Source organism: Glycine max, chromosome 1 (genome assembly GCF_000004515.6).
Source record: "Glycine max cultivar Williams 82 chromosome 1, Glycine_max_v4.0, whole genome shotgun sequence".
In the NCBI taxonomy this organism is placed as follows: domain Eukaryota; kingdom Viridiplantae; phylum Streptophyta; class Magnoliopsida; order Fabales; family Fabaceae; genus Glycine; species Glycine max.
Window position 1 is genome coordinate 21095943 of NC_016088.4, and position 19516 is coordinate 21115458.

Below are 19516 nucleotides of genomic sequence, written 5' to 3' on the forward strand. Positions count from 1 at the left end.
TATACTATAGTTCTTCTCTTTAATATAGAATTTCCCCTAAAATATTAGTCTCATTATATTTCAAATTATTATTATATGTGATTTATGTTATCTGAAGACTTAGGAAATGTGAATCTCTGGCTTGAGTTTATATGTATATATGTGAAATGTGATTGCTTGTGATGTTGATGACATTGAGATGAGATGACTTGATGTTGATGATGACATTGAGATGAGATGATTTGATGTTGATGATGTCATTGAAATGAATGCATGTTGTGTATGTACATGGGGAGTATAGTGACCTTGTTTGAATATCCTTGGAGAGAGAAGGGGATTGGTATAAAAATTATAAGTGTCCCTGGAGCAGGAAGGAGATTTTTAAAATTTTTAACTATCCATGATTAGTGTATTGTTGGAGCCCATGTTTCATACTACATAATTGCGTGAAAATAATATAAACTTATTAGTAAGTACCTATGGTTCTTCATGAGAAAAAATCCTGGTACTTGGGGGGTATTTCACTTGGTTTGGAACTTCCTTGAGACTCATGCTGATCAACATGGGAGGAGTGGCCTGTGCACAACTGGGTGACTTCGATAGTTGCTGCCAAGTTTTCCTAAGTGAAAGTGTCATGAGGACACACTTAGGCTATTTTCTTTCAAATAGTATCACATTGCATTTGAGAGTTAAGTCAGGTGCACGCATCATTTTGAGCATAATTGATTTGAATTGTTGAAATGTTGATGACTAGTTTGTTAAGTGTATGTCAAACTGATAGATTATTGAGAATGATTGTGATTACTTGTTATTGTTTGCTTTCTAATCGCTGTCTTCTGATAGTCGCTAATCTTTTGCGATAAACTCACACTTGCATTTTCTACCGTGTGGTTGGTGCCTGTGGTAATCTCGAACTTTCGTTCGTGGGAGCAGATGAGCAACAGTAGATGTCTTTGGAGGGAGGTCTTTTGTTGGAGCCACAAAGCTGACGTGATAAAATTGGAGTTTCTTTTAGGAGAGTTATGTTTTGTTATCAAATTCTTCCTTAGTTGGTTCATTGATGTTTTGATTGGGCATGCAAATTACAAGTTTAGATACATGTGAAAACTGAATTATATCTTGTCATGTGAATGATGTATAGTGGTTTAATATATGTATGTCTGTGTGTGTGTGTGTGTGTGTCTGTGTGTGTGTGTGTGTGTGTGTGTGTGTGTGTGTGTGTGTGAATTTATGCATTATTTGATGAATGTATATCGCAAAAAATTTACCACCATTTTCATAATCAAATTAATAAAACTTTCACTTAAAATTGAAATTTCTCATTTTAGAGTAGTGATATCGTAGCAACGAGGCAGATCATTATAATTTATAACTAATCATTGGAAGTTCTTTCTTTAAACATCTTGCCCTCATGAAGATAGCCGGAGTCTGAACTTGAGTGCACAAAATTCCACATTTGTCTCAACATGCAAGCTTCGTTTAACAGAACAAGAGATTGCAAACCCAAACCACCTTCATTCAAGGGTCGTTGCACTTTGTTCCAAGCTACATAAACAAGTTTCGAAAAGAAATATCACCTGTCCATAAGAAATTTCTCAGCCAACACTATAGTTTTTAGAAGTGTTGCAAGCTAAGAATACACTTGAAATCATGCCTGAAATAACTGAATTGATCATCTGAACGCATCCCATATAGAAGAGCAAAGTACCTTTTCAAGAGACAAGTTTAGCTTTTATTTTGTCCGCAATTGGCAGAAGATATCTACCTCTTGGTTTCCCTACAAAAATAGGAACACCCGGATAAGTAAAAGGCAAACTACACGCACCAAATCCAAAGCACTGACTAATAGTGATACGAAACACTATTCCATTCTATTGCTACTGCTAAGGAAAGGAAACTAAGGAAGCTAAGAAAATGCAAGATAAGTTTTCTGATACCTTTATTATTCACTCTATTCCTTATTTATAGATTGCTCTTACAAAATATCTAAAGTTTGTTATAACAAACTTTTGAATATTTCCACTACTCAGGTAATGAAAATAAAACGTGCAAAATGATAACAAGCAAAAGAGGAACAAATTCTAGAAGCTGCTATGTTGAATCAAGCCATCAGCTGCAACAACCTTTAGACAAACTCCTTAAGGTAATTGGGCCTATGTTGGTATCAGCTGAATTGCTATTGTGACACCCTGGAAATTTCTACCCGGAATTTTTGGAAACGATGTATTTTGAATGATTATATATATATATATATATATATATATATATATATATATATATATATATATATATATATATATATATATAAGTATTATTCAGTGTATATGCATATATGTTCTTGGTATAAATAGGAATAGTGGGGGCAAGATACGTGGGTTAGGCTAATTAAGAAAGAGAAGTCCATAACTGGGAGGTTATGGGTTAATTCTTAATTAATTAGTTTAAAAATCATCGTTTTGCATGCAACTTAAAATTTAATGAGACCAACCTCTGAACCACGCTTGGGGTTTTATTCTGAGCGTTTTGATATATATATATTGCTTACTTTCGAAAACTGGCCCCGACAGACACAGAGAAACGCGAGGAACTGGAACCAGAGAAACGACACGCAAACCGAGGCAGGATTTTAGCGTTTCAAAGGTCAGATTTTTCTCACTTTTTGTGGCTGAGTATGGGTCACAATCAAAAGGGAAAGTGGGCCCTTTTTGCTCCACTCAAATGGAGACATGTGGCATAGTTTATAATAAAATAATAAGAAATGAGGAAAAAGCCTTTTTAAAATTAAAAAAAAAGCAACTCTCTCTCTCCTCACTCAGCCCCACATTTTCATAAGCCTTTTCCTCTCTCCCTCACGTTGCCATTCTTTCCTCCTTCATTCTCCATTGAAGCTCCAAACAAAGCTCCAACCTTTGGCCATCATTTCTGCCCCAAATCGTGAAAGGAGGGCATTTTCGGAGTCGTGAAGCGCGTCTCTACGTGTGGGACTTCGAAATTTCAGGTTTGGGTGGACTTCTTTCTCCTTTGATTTTCGTGGGTATGGGGTTTTGGGAGATATGATGGGTAGTCTTGCTAGGTTTCTGCTTTATGATGATTATTTGTGAAGAAATTTGTGGAAAGCATGTTGAACTTGCCATGTTTGGATGAGTTAAACATACTCATTCTGTTTTAGGGTTTTTATGATGATGCTTGTGATGTTTATGTGCTGAAATTGCTTATGGAAAACTGTTAGAGATGAAGGGTAGAATTAACCTAGGGTTAGAAAGTGAGAATGTGGTGTTATGAGTGGAAAAAGAGTGAGGCTTTGAGAGTTGGAAGGTTAAATCTGGATTCTGTGGTAAATGGAGGTTAAAATGAGTTAATCCTAGCTTGAAATGCCATTTAGAACATGTGAGAAAGTTTGGACTGTGCTAAAGAGAAAAACAAATGACCAAAGTGAACAAAGAGCCAATTCTAGGGTAAATTTGGGTGTTGAGGAGTCAAATTTTGATTCGGTGAAGTTTTAGGTGTAAATCCAGTTTGAACAAGTTTAAATTGATGTTATGGACTTGTGTGAGGTGAGAGTTTGTTTCAAATTTACCTCATTCTCAATTTCACTTCTCAAACCTAGAAAATCCATCAAATTGAGGGGTTTTGGATACCTAGATTTTGGGTTGCTGTGGTTTGAAGCTTGACTTTGGTTTAGACATGATTGATACATGATTTGGGACTTGTAGGATTTGATTTGGGCAAGATTGGATGAGGGGAAGTGTGGTTTTCGAAATCTGCACTTATGCAGAATTTTGCTAGCAAATAGGTGCAGCAGAATTTTGGCTTTGTGCAGAAAAATGCTATGTATTTGCTGGTTGTGGAAAGGGTAGTGCAGAATGCGTTCTGGATGTTTTCTAGTAGATCCCAACGGTCAAAATGTAGGCTTATGTACTAGAGACTTCCAGTAAAATTTTGGAGTCGATCCAACGGTTAACGAATTGGAACGAAGGAATTGTTACTGGGGTCTTTAAGTGAGAAAAGCTGTGATTTTGGTTGGTGTTTTGGGCAGAGTTTTCTGCCTTTGCCCTGTTTTCTTGGCTGTGATGGTTTGTGTTGTTTGAATGTGTATTACTTGGATGTTGGGGAAGCTTGGGAGGATGATGGGGACCAGGTGTTGAGAGAAACGAGGATATGGGCTACGTGGGAGTACGTGAGCTCAGTTGGAGGTGGGCAACAGGGGATGGTGGGTTTATGCGCGATTTGTGGATGTGGAAAACTTGTTGTGCACCATCGCCTGACCGCCACCTAGTACCACATGTGATGGGTACCCCATAATCCTACAAGCTTGAGATGAGGAAGTGTAGAAGGGTGAAACTTCCTGCTTTTATTCGTTGACCACAGAGTGGTACCTAGAGATATGCCGCGGGGGTCAGGAGACCTTGGGGACGTCAGGTGGGGTGCTATTGCCCAAAACCAAGCTTGACCAATCCCAACCCAACCCAGGCATAGTCGGTCAGTGAGAACCTGTGATGTACCTAAGCAGACGAGCTCCTAGCAGTCAACAGATAAAAGGAACAAAGACCACAAAGCAAAGAGGTTTGTGGTGGCTGACCAGCTGTGAATCTTGTGTGATATATGGGTTATGGCCTCTGGTAATCGATTACCAAGGGTGGGTAATCGATTACAAGGCTTAAAAATGAAGACAGGAGGCTAAGAGGGCTTCTGGTAATCGATTACCAAGGGGGTGTAATCGATTACCAGGCTTGAAAACGAGGTCAGGAAGCCATGAGGGCTTCCGGTAATCGATTACCAAGGGGGTGTAATCGATTACCAGGCTTAGAATTGAAGGCATCAGGTTGTAGAGGCCTCTGGTAATCGATTACCAGTCTGTGTAATCGATTACACAGAGGAATGGGTCACTGGTAATCGATTACCAGGTATGTGTAATCGATTACACAGTGCCTATTTCAGGTTTTCATATCCTGAAGCTGTGTGATTCGAGTTTGGCCTCTGGTAATCGATTACCAAGGCTGTGTAATCGATTACCAGAGATGAAAAGCCTTAAGATACCCCTTTTACTTGCATGTAATGGTTATGAGAAGCATTGTGTTGCGGCATAGTTAGATTCTCGTGAAATAGTCTACCCATTTCTTTTCTTCCTTGTAGATCGTGATGGCGGCGCAGCTAATCCATGATCGAGTAGAGATGGAGTGCCTAGAGGGAGCCTGGGAGACCCTCGAAGGCAACATGAGGTGCCGATTTCGGGGCACTATTCGATTTACGGCTACTTCATTGGTGCATCCAGATGAACCGGCTCGAACGCTTCAGCGCACTGTGGAGTGGATACTACCCACGCCTACACCATATCGTCTAGTGGAGCCAGTCCAATTGATTGAGGTAACGTCATCCGAGGAAGACCCTGAGGAGGATCCCGAGGAGCTACCTCCTGAGCCTACTGTGGATTCTCTTGACTTTCTAGAGGGCGATGAGGACCCACTTCCTAAGGTGGATTCTCCTGAGGAAGTCATGTCAGCATCTGAGGCAGACCCTACGGAGGATAGTGGCCCGAGAGAGATGGCGACCAGTGGAGGCTCTTCATCATAGTGGACAGTTCCATGGACTAGTTTTATATGCTTTTTGAGGGTGGGTGTATCTAGGACTGACTGTTAGGTTTACTCTTTTGTTTTTGTATGGGTAGACCTGTTGTATAGGAATTTGATGATTGTATACATGTGGCTGAAGCCACCACTGTGGACACCTTTGCTCTGGATGACACTATATATTTTGTAAAACTCCCATATTTTGGACAGCTTTAAATGATGAATGCATTTATGATCAATCTTGTTATTTGAAAAGAAAGCATTAGCAACTTTATTTGTAAAAGAGTTTATCGACCGTATTTTATTCTTTTATTTTCACGTGACGACCTAAAGTAATGGCTGGTACATTCTCCCTTTTGAAACAGCAAAATAATTTAGAGATTATGAGCGGTAAGAAAGAAATGACTCCGAATAGAGTTGTGAACTGGCCATTCAGGACTCTATAGTGGGGATTTTCCTTCTAAACCTAGTTATGGTGAAAAGAGAAAGAAATGAAAAAGAAAAAGAAGAAAAAAAAATTTATCATGGTTTTTGTTATTTAAATCATTACTATCAAACCAGTCATTAATTTAGGGACGCCACAGCTATCATTACCCTCCGCTTCAAAACAACCTTGTCCACAAGGTTAGGCAGTGAAACAAGCAAATACAGGGGGTGGGTGTAGAAAAAAATAGGTACAAGAGTAAAGTTGTGTTGTTTGTGGAGAAGGTGGAGAAGGTTGGGTTTGTGACCTGCGGTGAGGGTTGTAAATGTAGAACGCACGGCCAAGACCTCGACGAACGTAACACCACTGTCAAGGAAGTGCAGAACTATGTTGACGGTGGCTTCGGTGGTTGTGGGGGACATGGTGGTGGGTGTGGCGGCGGGCGTCAATGCCGGTGAGAGGTGTAGAAGCAAGCTTCATGATGATGAATCAAGTTGAATCAAGTAGTTTTAATGATGACAAAAAGCCCAAAGAATGATTTCAAGATTAAGTTCAAGATCAAGATTAATTTCAAGATTCATCAAGAAGATTCAAGATTCAAGAATAATCAAGATCAAGATTCAAGACTCAAAGATTCAAGAATCAAGAGAAGACTTAATCAAGATAAGTATTAAAAAGATTTTCAAAACATTGAGTAGCACAAGAAGTTTACACAAAATCATTACCAAAGAGTTTTACTCTCTGGTAATCGATTACAAGAATGTAGTAATCGATTACCAGTGTTTTAAAACATTAAGATTTTCAAAATTCAAAATGAAGAGTCACATCTGTTGATGTGTAATCGATTACACCTTAATGGTAATCGATTACTAGTGACTATTTTCGAAAAATTCATTTCCAAAAGTCACAATTCTTCAAGTGACTTGTTTTTGAAGATTCTTTCAAAAGTTATAACTTTTTAAGTAATTAGTTTTAAAGGAATTACCAAGAGTTACAAGTTTTGACTTGAGTCATCAAGAAATTATAAATATGTGACCTTGGCATGAAACAAAGATTTGAGATTTTGATCTTATTCATCTCTTTCAATCAATCTTTCAATATTTTCTTTCATCTCTTTCAACAGATTTTTTCTGTTTCATCTTCTCTTCATCTTTCTAAAAGTTTTTGTTCAAAAAATTTTTCTTTCAAGAAAAGTTCTTTGTTAAAAAACTTGTGCTATTCATCTTTTTCATTCTCTTCTCCCTTTGCCAAAAAGAATTCGCCAAGGACTAACCGCCTGAATTCTTTTTGTGTCTCTCTTCTCCCTTTTCCAAAAGAACGAAGGACTAACCGTCTAAATTCTTTTGTGTCTCCCTTCTCCCTTGTCAAAGAATTCAAAACGACATAGTCTGAGAATTCTTTTGATTCTTTTCTTTCCCTTAAATAAAAGATTTCAAAGGACTAACCACCTGAGATATCTTTTGTTTCCCCTTCACAAAGTTTCAAAGGACTAACCACTTGAGAACTTTGTCTTAACATATTGGAGGGTACATCCTTTGTGGTACAAGTAGAGGGTACATCTACTTAGGTTGTTGTAACTGAGAACAAGAGAGGGTACATCTCTTGTGGATCAGTTCAAGTGGAGGGTACATCCACTTGGTTGTTCAAAGAGAACCAGGAAGGGTACATCCCTTGTGGATATTTGCTTGTAAAGGATTTTACAAGGTTGAAAAGAAAACTCAAGGACCGCAGATCGCTTGGGAACTGGATGTAGGCACAGGTTGTTGCCGAACCAGTATAAAATTCTTGTGTTTGTCTTCTTCTTCCCTACACTCTTTAATTTCCACTGTGCACTTTAATTATCGCTTTTACTTTTGGTTAAGTTTCTATTTTTGTTCTTTACTTTCTTAACATTATAGTAAAAGCCTAATTGAATCTAGTAACATTAAGAAGGATAGATTTTTTATTAGTAAAGGTTCACTAATAATTAATTCAACCCCCTCTTCTTAATTATTCTGAGGCCACTTGATCCAACAAGAGGCAGAACAAGAGGTTGAGGGGCGAAGACACGAACGATGGGGTTATCGGCAATGAAAATAGGTGGAGACGGCATGATCGAGCATGCGTGGCTTCATTATAGAGCTTCCATGGGAAGCTACCATGGGGAGTGATGCTGACTTGGGTGCGGAACTAGGTGGCTTGGGTGTGGGGCATGGAATCATAGGCGACATAGGAAGGGGAGGAGGAACGTCGGAGTGTGGTGTGAACTAAGGAGGAGGCATGTGAGGACGAGACGGAGGAGGATACTGGCTGGAGTGGTAAGAATAAGCGGTCGATAGAGGAGCTGACGACAGCGGCGCCGGTGGCTGCACCGACAAAGGAAACGAAAAACGTTGGCGGAATATCATGGTATGCAGTTGTTGGCTAATGAGATCGAGTTTGAAGAGCATGGAGGCGTGGAACAAGTCAAGATGGAGGTGAGTTCCATGGAGAACGGAATACATGGAAGCTTGGGTTGCGGTGAGGTTGGCTTGGGCTGCGGCGAGGTTGGCCATGACGGCTTCGAGGCGATCCAGGTTGGCGGCGGAAGCTGCGGCATCTGTCATTGAAGAGCGGAGAGGAGGACAGGTTGGACCAATTGATACGAAACACTATTCCATTCTACTGCTAATGCTAAGGAAGCTAAGAAAATACAAGATAAGTTTTCTAATACCTTTATTATTCACTGTGTTCCTTATTTATAGATTGCTCTTACAAAATATCTAAAGTTTGTTATAACAAACTTTTGAATATTGCCACTACTCAGGTAATGAAAATAAAACGTGCAAAATGATAACAAGCAAAGGAGGAACAGATTCTAGAAGCTGCTATGTTGAATCAAGCCATCAGCTGCAACAAACTCCTTACAGCTGAATTGCTATAAGATAGTAAGCACTTTCTCCTTTGACATAGATACAACAAAAAACTAGCATTTATCCTGGCTAACACGTTGGCGAAAAGCATCACCATAAAATTGAAACAAAAGCTTCAAATTTTTTATATTCTTGGATGTTCTCTTACCATAAAAACATAATATCATCAGCCTATATAAAACATGCGAAGGAGCAGAGGAACTCTTTGGTCTTGCCATAGGCATCAGATAATGGTGTTCTACCATATAAGATATCCCCCCCTGCTCAAAACATCCTCCGCTGGGCAAAAAAGAAGAGGTGATAAGGGATCACCTTGACGCACTCCCCCTCTTGAAAGATATATAACCCACTAGCTGGCCATTAATCCCAAAAAATGTGTATAACAGACTGTAGAATCACTTTTATCCATTTTCGAAACACACTATTAAAGCCAAAAGAATCCAGCACCTCTATAAGAAAATTCCAATCCGGGGTGTCAAAAGCTTTTCTAATATCAAATTTAATAACCAAATTACCTCCAAAGACCCTTTTATTCAGCAAGTTAATAGCCTCAGAAGTACAAATACAATTAGTAATCTGTCTACCTTTTATAAAACCATGATGCTAACTTGATACTATCTTGGGAGCAATGTCAAATAATCTATCAGTGAGAAGTTTAGTAATGATTTTAAACTGAAAATTTGCCGAAGCAATTGACGATAGAAAAACAATTAAATAATTCGTATTTTCATATATTTCAAAGATATGTATTCCATTTAATTTAATTATTTAAATAAAATATAAAAATAGATTAGTGTAAATTTTTACAAATACGTTTTATATGATAGAAATTTTTATTCTAATTGTTAGATTTGTAAAAAAAAAATGTTATCTAATAAAAATTATTGAATAATATGAGTGTATATTGATGTAAACTAATTTCTACTCTCATATTTTATAGCTACCTATGATTTCTATTGCTTTACCCTACTTTAATATTTCATGCTCTATGTTAGTGTAGTATGCCTATTTTAGCTGGCGATATAAAAGGAAATATATCAAGTGAAAACACTAATTTATTATGACAAAAAATAAAAATTTGGATTAAAAGTTTAAAAAAGTATAAAAGGAATTTAAATGTCAAAAAATTTAAGACTTACTAAAATGAATTTTTTACCAACTATTAAAATTTAAAACTATTGATAAAATGTCACAAAGGAATATTACCAAGTGAAAAAATTAATTTATTACATGTTTTTTTTTTAAATTATAAATATACACCCACCAAAAATAAACTACATGAATCAATTGATAAAAATTATTCCTCTACCTTCAAAATAAACTCCTCTTTCTACTTGTAGTACTTCTTTATATAAGCAACAAATTATTGAAAATTTCCATTGTTTTTATAGTTGAATTTACTTACATCTACATGATAGTGTAATAAAAAAATTGCATAATATTTGTTACTTTTTTAACGTTTTTTTTTTTTTGTAAGGATTCCATCAATATCCCATTCCCTTTCCTATTCCCATCTCTTTCTTTCCTTCTCCTTTCGTATCATTATCCATATTTCTTTTTATTCATGTACCACTCTTTTAATTATCCACCAGTTTCTTTTACATAAAAATATAAATAAGAAAGAAAGAAACAAATTGACAAAGGAACCCACCACCACCATTCCCCCTTTTTAATTATTATACCGATGACTTGCCCAAGATTGAAGGTTGGTCCTCTCCATTTTCTTTATTTATTTATTTATTTTTACGTGGGACAGACAGTGCTGCCCTCTCAGAAGGACCACTGGCATGCATCGCTAACAAAATATCGTCTATTTGTTACCCATAATTAAAATATTTGCAACCTGCTTAAAAAAAAAGCAAGTAATGCACCATAGCAAGTACCATCTTCGGGTTAGATCACACTATTGAAAATTAATGATAGTATTAAAATATATATTTTGCAAATCTGTTGCTGGGCTAGCAAAGTACCTTATTGTCCATGGAAATGACGTGTTAGTCATTCTTTTTTTTTCCAAAAAAATTAAGAGAAGAATAATTATAATCACAATGAGAAGCCAAACATCTCTCTCATGCAACATGGCCTCAATCATTAAATATTATGATTGTGCTTGATGAAAGCATAGTTAAATGAAAGGCTTCCAAGGTGAAAGATAGAGAAGAGTTTAAACTAATATCAAGTGGGGTCCACTCACACTAGACCCATGTGATTTCATTAGGGGGGTTCATTAAAATATAATTAGCCAAACAACTTCTAGTTCAATTAAATTTAGCGTTGGCATGCACAAATAAAATGATACACAATTTCTTAAATATTCAGCCACATACAGATAATGATAATGGTAATAAAAGAGTAATAAATCTAGCAGCTTACTTAACCCATTATGATTGACCATAGGAGAATTATAAAATGAAGATTAGTTATACCCTATGGATATAGTTGTTTGAGAGAATTTTGGTGACACGATCCTCCAAAAGTTTCCAAGCTATCCTTAGTTATTCATAAACAGCAAATGAATCAAAAGGGGAAAAGTGAAGACAAAAAAATATTGTGGATTTCAAAACTCCAGCAGTTAAAGAATTTTAGATGCAGATTCATTTTCAATTAGATTTTTAAGTAGAGATTTGGATCCTCACTCTTACCATCGTGATAGGAGAGAGAAGAGAGGATCCAAAAGCATTGCCGCAACCAAGCACTACCCTAGTATCTAGGATTATTTTCAAACTCCTGAGATCAGCCGTGACAAATGGCAATTAACTGACTTCTTTGTGTAGATTTAGAGAGTAATAATAAACAAATTATGGCATCTGATTGAAGTAGCCAGCTAGTAAACAAGGCCTAAGGGTAATAATCTAAGTGAAAATGGCATAAGAAAAAGTGATTATACTACGAGATGTAGAATAGAAACACTAATATCTGAGTAGTTGATGATAGCAATCAAGGCCTTAGTCCTAAAAAATTAATGAGCAACATGAAACATGAAAGACTTGAAGCATATTTATGCAGATTTATTTCCTCCTTTCTGCTTAAAACATCAGGACCAATCGATTTTAACTAATTAATGGTAAGGCAACAAGTGCTCAGATAAGCATTCAGCAACTACAATAAATATTCATAAAAAATCTGGCTCCATACGAATTTTTCTAGGTGAAAAGTGTGCAGACAAAACGTACATGTAATGCAATTGCTGAAAACTAGCAAACTAACTGAAGAATTCCCATCCCATTCCACACTGAATAGTTCGGGGAACTGTTAAAGTGATACCTTAGACAACTATATAGCTTTCAAAGACCAGATTGAGCTTACAACATGTGCCAGAGAGGGAGAGAGACTTATCAGGGATCAAAGTCATCAAACAAAGCCTCAACTTCACAGGGTAATTAGTGATACTTTCTTGTAAAACATAGAAGAAAAGCACATAAATTTAGGCAATTAAAACAGGACAAAATGCATATATAGAATGCCCCTATTTATAATAATACACTGCATATCACGCTCATAAATCGTCATTCAGTTGCTAATTAATATGTTCACTTCCCTTCCTTAACTGAAAATAATAAATCCTAAAAACAGACAATTAGCATAGAACCATAGACAAGGCAAATTCAAGCAAGAAAGATCAATAGAAGCTGTAAGTTATGTAGCACTTTAGAATTTAAAATTAAATTGGTAGTTCAAAGGTGCAAAATGGCTCTGCTTAGCATCTCCAAGTTGAAACTGAGATGAGATCCTTCCTTTGCCAGCAAAGAACAAGGGAAGACTGCCTCTTCTCAACATGGAACCCCTTACTAGGAGTCCTCTGCACCAAACACTCTGCCTGGGATTCTGTAAAGTTACTAAAGGTCAATGGTGAAAACCCAGATGACAAGAGAAGGTTTTTCCAAGGAAGTGCTCTTTCCTGCAAACCATGTCGACCCAAGACAAGCTTCTCCATTGATGGCTGAAGATAATACTTCTCAATCATCTGAAGGACATCTGGGTGAACATTAACCGCATCAAGTGACTCAAGCAGCCCTGAATAAGACTGAAGTGCAAAAATCAGATGCTGAGGAAATGGTGCATCAGTTCGATCACAACTTCTATCCAATGTAACCACAATTTTTGGCATGAGCTGCTTCACAAAGCGAAGGACCAAAGGTAGATATGATGGGTAATTTGAGAAAGAGCCAATAGGCATGTTAACCACTACAGCTTCACAGTCACGAAGTGGCTGGGGCCAGGAAGCAGAATTTAAAGATTCAAGGCTCAGAATCTCAAGCTCAAAGGACATGTGTAACTCCCCAGCATATTGCTTCAAACTCTCCTGAGAGAAACTGAGCTCAATTTCATCATGGTGGGAGGGTGACACAAATGCAGTGATCTTGAGTTCAGGTGCACTGCCATTCCTGAGTGCTAACTCTTGCATGAAAGAAGACCACTGTCCACCAAGCCCAATATCAAAATCTATTATGTGAATGCGATCAAACCCTTCCACAGCTTCAAGCAGTGCTTGGTTACAAGTGAAATTGGCGAACTGCAGAACTGGTGAGATTTCTGAGAATGACTTGTAAGCACCAATCTTGAGCAAAAGGCCAGTGGGTGAGAAGGTGAAAGAACTGTTGTTGGCATTTGGATGGAGAAGTAATTGCAAGGCCTCTTTGAAATAAAAAGCAGCCCTCTGAAAAGGCTTCCCAATGGGAGAAAGTTGGTGATTGAGCCGCGCCAATATCCCATGCGCGAGTTCCAGATTACCGGCATCGATCAGCTCTGCAGCTTTGAAAAGCTGTTCAGTTATAGCCTGTTGAAGCTGATGGGTCGCCAAGTCTTCGCTGCCGGAGTTCACCATTTTCTGCTTTGGTGCCACCACCATGGATGGCCTCTGCAGCAGATGGTGAGGAAGCAGTTGGAGCTGCTGTTGCTGCCTCCGAAGTAACAGCTCTTGACCAGAATCCAAAAAGGGTGTCTTTGGAACCTGATAATTTGGGCCACAATTCAGGCGTTTCGCCGGAGGCTGAGGGAGAAGCTGATGATGTTCTTGCAGCTGGGCATATGTCAAAGGCAAAACTAAACCCGGGTTTGGCATAAACTGAGACTGATTTTGGTACAAAATGAACTGGGGATTGAGAACCTGTAGCTTCTCATCCAGAGGTTCTATTGGTTGATGCTGTTGTTGCTGTGGCTGAAACACACCCTGAGGGAGTGAAACTTGTGAGAGATTGCTAGCTGAAGTAGGGAATCCTGTAGGGTTTGGATTCAGACCAGAACCAACACTGGGAACATTAGGGCTAACATTACTGTGGGAATTGAAAGGGAAATCAGCACAATTCCCAGGACCAGAAGGGTCAATGCTGCTGCTCACAAAGTTGACACTAGGAATGGGGTCAAGCACAGAACTTTGATTCACCAAACCAAAACCCACTCCAAGCCCATTCAATTCAACATCCTGAGAGGCACTTCCACCCTGCAAAAGCTTGGTCAAACCCACAGATGGGTCCTCAATGTCCCCCATAATCAACTTGAGAATGGAATGATCTTCACCTGGTGACTCAGACAACACACTCTCCCAATCCTCCATTCCCAGTCCACATCTTGCCTGTCCAACAACCTCTAACCCTCCTTGAGGTGGGTTGTTCTCCTTCTCGGCCACCGTGGCCGTGGCCGCACCGGTGGTGCTATCCGCGGAGCCCCAGCCTCCGCAGCCGCCGCTGCTGGCGCGTGAGGAAGACAGTGTAGAGGAGGATGTGGGAGGGCTGCTTGTTTTCCTTTTGAGGTCCAAACCAGAAACGGCGGGCTCAATGCCCACATAGCAAAAGTTTTCCCTTTGGGGGTTCCACCTTTGCAGAAACTGCTCTTGCTGCGGGAGTAACAACGAATCTGAAACAGCAGCAACAGAAGCAAAATCTAAAACCCCGTTCCCTCTAAATTCCTGAAAGGGTAGGGGCACGGCCTTCATTTAAATCAACCCCGACAAGTTGGTACAAGACAAACTCAACAACCCCCAAAAAAACCAACAAAATGGGTTTCGGTTAAGGAAGGACTCAGTGCACAAATTGATAACCTCAAAATACCAGGTGGGAGAACAAAAGACAAAGATCTGAGCTTTAACGCACTAGTAGTCAAATACATGCACTTGTGTTCAACAAACCCATTTCAGCAACAACAAAACAACAACAAGAAGAATAACAAACACACCTCACCTCATTCATTCTCCTCCATCTTCTTTCACTCGCACAGCTTCCTCTTGTTTTTCTCCAATATCCCTATTTCTTTTTTGTTTCTCTCTCTTTTTCTTTTATGTGATGGTTCAAAAACCCATCTTTGTTCTTCTTGTGATGTGCACAGTACAAAAAGAAATAACTTTAAATGGGGTTTTCTTTCTTTCTCTTGTCTGTGGAGTAGCCTTGTCCTCCTTGTGTTTTCTGCTGTAGATGGATGCGTGCAACATATAAAAGTGGTAAAGTGCGCTCTCTCTCTTTCTCTCTCTTGAATTTTTAGGCTTATTAATATAAAATATTTATGTGGCTTTTGTCTGTAGACGTTGTTATCTCGCATGGTTGGGTCTCTGTCACACTCTGTCCCCACTCGCAGATGTAGTGCGCACAATTTATAGTTTTGGTTTGGGAAAGGTGTATGTTAATATTATCTCTCCATTTGTTAACAGTTTTTTTTTATAAAAAAAAAAACTATTCTCTTTAAATTTTTATTAAATACTTGGGATATAATAACAATTTATTAAATGCTTAAAACGAAATTTATGGGTAAAAATTTGATTCCATAATGTTCTTATAAATATTAAAATACAAATAATTAAATTTTTTTCATAAAATTAGATAAGAAAAAGTAACTAACAGTAGTATATGCTAATAAAAAGAATACATTTAAATTGCATACTTATATATAAATATTTAAAATTAAAGATTTTTTAAATTTACATAATCACTTAAAAATTACATAACTTCTTAAAGCATTCTTAACTTATATGTTTTAATTTTAATTATTTATAAAAAAATATTTAATATGTATTTTTCTCATTTCGTGTAAAAATAGCAAGTAATTTTAAGAACGAAGATAATTTAACTAAACTATTTAATTATGTAAAAAAAAAACTAAACTATTTAATCAAGTGATTCTTTTTGAAGAATAAGATAACAAATAGGAAAGAAAATCAAATTGCAATTATATCCCATGAGATTTATTCAAATTACACTTGCATCATTTCCTTTTTTTTATTCATTTCTTTGGAACTTTCTTAACAATGTGAACCTCTGGTAAATTTTTTTTAAAGTAAATTATATTCTTACCTTTTTTTCAAAAAAATAAATGATAATTTTTTTTTAAAAAAAAAAACAACATACTTCACTTTCTAAGTTTCTCCCCACACTTCCCTATTTCTTTTTCCCTCATGTTCATCTAATCTTCTCTCACTAAACCCACATATTCAAACCCACAAATCAAAAGCCACCACCCCTCCTCCTCATGCCGCCCTCTTAGCTCATGACCCCCACCTCCACTCATAGCACATGTAACATCGTGTGTTTTCATAATGATTGATTAAGTAATTTTAATTAATTATCAAGTATAATTAAATTTAAATTAAGTGATTCAAGTAAATTAATTATTTATGTGGGGATGTGGTGCTTATGTTTTCATGTTTAGTGAATTTTAATGAGTTTAGGCTTGATCAAATGGGCTTTGATGTGTGCTAAGGGGGTGGGTGTGCTAAGAGAAAGCCTGAATATGAAAAGGATAATTATAAAGGTCATAAACCCTTCCCTAACCCTCACAATTCAGATTTTGCATTTGCAAGGGACTCTCTTTCTCATTTCTTCTTCTTCTCCTAGAGAGACCCAAATCCTACAAGCTTGAGGTTTGGTGTCGGTGATCAAAGGAGACATTTTTCTTCTCCCTTTGATGTTGTTTGGCTTAGCCACAAAGTGGTAAGCACCTCTTCTTCCTCCCTTGGGTTTCATTTTCATTTTCATTTTCCTCAGAGTACCCATGGAAGCTCATGAAAAAACTTTGTTTGTGGGTTTTTGATTCTATTTGTTGTCATTTTTGGTTTTGGGTGATGTTGTTGTGATGAGCCTATTGTTGGTGTAATGACCCTCCTTGTCGCTAAGATATCACCACTCTAAACTACGAAAATTTCAATTTTTAAATGAAAACTCCGTTAATTTGCTTATGAAAAATGAAAGTAAATTTTTCACGATATACATATATCAAACAACGCACAATTACTTAAATAAATACATATATAGATATAGTAACTCAGTATGCATCATCCACATAATGAAAAGTAAATTAACTTATACATATAATTAAATTTATAATTTACATTCTCAATTAAAAAAAAGAATTATAGAATCAGCTACAAAGGAGTTGATTAACAAAACACAACTCTCTCCCAAAATAATCCCAAAGTCATCACATCGACTTGGCGGCTCCTGTTCGATGGCCGGCAAGTGCACCGGATCGCGCAAGTAGTATAAAACGATAAGTGAATACCGAGTATCGAACTCTCAGGGAACTTGTTTTACTTGGTAAAATTGTGGTTCAGTAAATAAGTGTCTTTGGATGAAAGTTTGATGCGTGGTATGGACAAGTATGCAAACTAAACTATTCAAAAGTAAATCACGTGAGTAATGATGTGTGAAGACAAATAAAAAAAAAACGTGTTGGTCTTTCTACTGGATGACTGATGTTATTAAGGATGTTCTCTGCCTAACAATGTTCATGTGTTCTATGTTGTCTCCTGGACTACTAAACCCCGATGTCTCGTGCATGTTTAGCCTAATCCTAATCAAGCGTCATCCTCAAATCCCTCTTGTTGGACTAAACTTAACTAGAACCGCATTAAGACATAACATAACAAAAACTAGGTTACCGTACCCCGATGTCTCATAAAAATACGATAAGCTAGCCCTGTCCTATCAAGTTCTAAGGATCAAACCATTTCCCAATGTGAGTGACCCTAACTAAGCATGCAGTTACGTGATCAAGACAAAGGCACACTAGAATTGAGTATTGATATCACAATGAACACATAAAACATCATTAGATAGATATACAAATATTTACATCAAGTACCTCATAGGAAGAACCAACTGAGGGTTTAGCTCTCCATAGCAGGGAAGCTTCCTTTACAACAATGAGAAGAGAAGATGAAAGATAGAAGAAATACAAGTAGTGGGGATGTCTCCTCCACCTCTAGAAACCTCACAATCTCTCAAAATATCATCCAAAGCTCCGCAAGATGGCTTCCTCGACAAGCTCAGCTCTCTCTCAGTCTCTCCACAGCCAAAAACTCTCAAAAAACTCAACAGCCCCTCCAAAATCGAGATTTCAGCTTTAAATAGGCAATCCTGTCGATGGGCGCTCGCTTAGTGAAAGATGAGCTCGCTTAGCCGCGTAAGTGACTTCTGGCTTAGCGTTAGTCTTCTCGCTTAGCCTAAGGGTTAAAAGCGGTGCGCTTAGCGAGTTCACACTCGCTCAGCGCCTCTGTACAACTCATCCTTCTTCTAGATTTTTCTGCGCGCTTAGCCGGAGGATAGTGCGCTTAGTGGATGGCTCGCCCAGCACGTGGCGTGGCTTAGCAAGTTCATAAATTATGCACTTCACCAATCTTGCCTGAAATTGAAAAGGAATAATCATTAAATACACAATATTGGGATATTGACTACCTATTACTTAAATTAACAAAAAGTAATTACAATACTACCCAAAACAACTATAAATGGGAGGAGTCATATACAATTTACAACATTTTCTTACACAAAAGTTAGTCGTATGTACTGACTAACAGCTCCACAAAAGAATCTCACTTCACGTACTCTACTATTGTCCTTCTACTCCCACGAACAAAGGTTCACGATCATCATAGGTACCAACCACACAGTACAAAAAATTGCAAGGGTGAGTTTATTATAAAAGAAATTAATACAAAAATCAAATAACCATAATTAGTAAGAAAACATTAACAAATACCATAAGCATACACAAATATCCATTAGTCTAACATACACTCAACAAGTAGTCATCATCCGTCCATAATTTCAATCAATCATGCTCAGTATGATGCATGCACCTGACCTCAACTCTCAAATGCAATGTGGTACCATTCATCAAGGAAATAGCCTAAGTGTGTCTGCACGACACTCTCATTTAGGAAAACTAGGCAGCAAGTGTTGAGGTCACCCTGTCATGCACATGCAACTCCCGTCTCCCCATGGTGATCAACCTGAGTCTTAAGGGAGTTCCAAATCGAGTGACATGCCCCCAAGTACAAGTATTCCCCCTCATGAGAAACTACAAGTACTTACTGACAAAGTTTATACTATTTCCATGAATTATGAAGTATGAAACATGGACACCATCAATGCACTGACCATGAATAATTAAAGATTCTAAGCCATCCCCCTCCAGAGATGCTCAAAACTCTTTAACCACTTTATTTCCCCCACTAGGGATATCCAACATGGTCACTACACCCCCTATGTACATGCACATCACACATCATCACAATGACATTTTCAACATCAACAACATCTCATCTCAATGTCATTATCAACATCAACATCATCTCATCTCAATGTCATTCTCCACATCAATATCATCTCATCTCAGTGACATTATCAACATAATCATCAATAACAACATCATCTCATATCAATATTATC

At 37.6% G+C, this 19516-nt stretch overlaps 1 protein-coding gene across 1 annotated transcript; it reads right to left on the reverse strand.

Annotated features, from left to right (window-relative positions):
• Positions 1-12284: 12284 nt before the first annotated feature.
• Positions 12285-15320, reverse strand: LOC100792973 (scarecrow-like protein 27). The gene has a single exon (XM_006573169.4). The coding sequence runs from the start codon at positions 14791-14793 to the stop codon at positions 12559-12561; it is 2235 nt and encodes a 744-aa protein (XP_006573232.1). The 5' UTR covers positions 14794-15320; the 3' UTR covers positions 12285-12558.
• Between the last annotated feature and the right edge of the window lie 4196 nt (positions 15321-19516).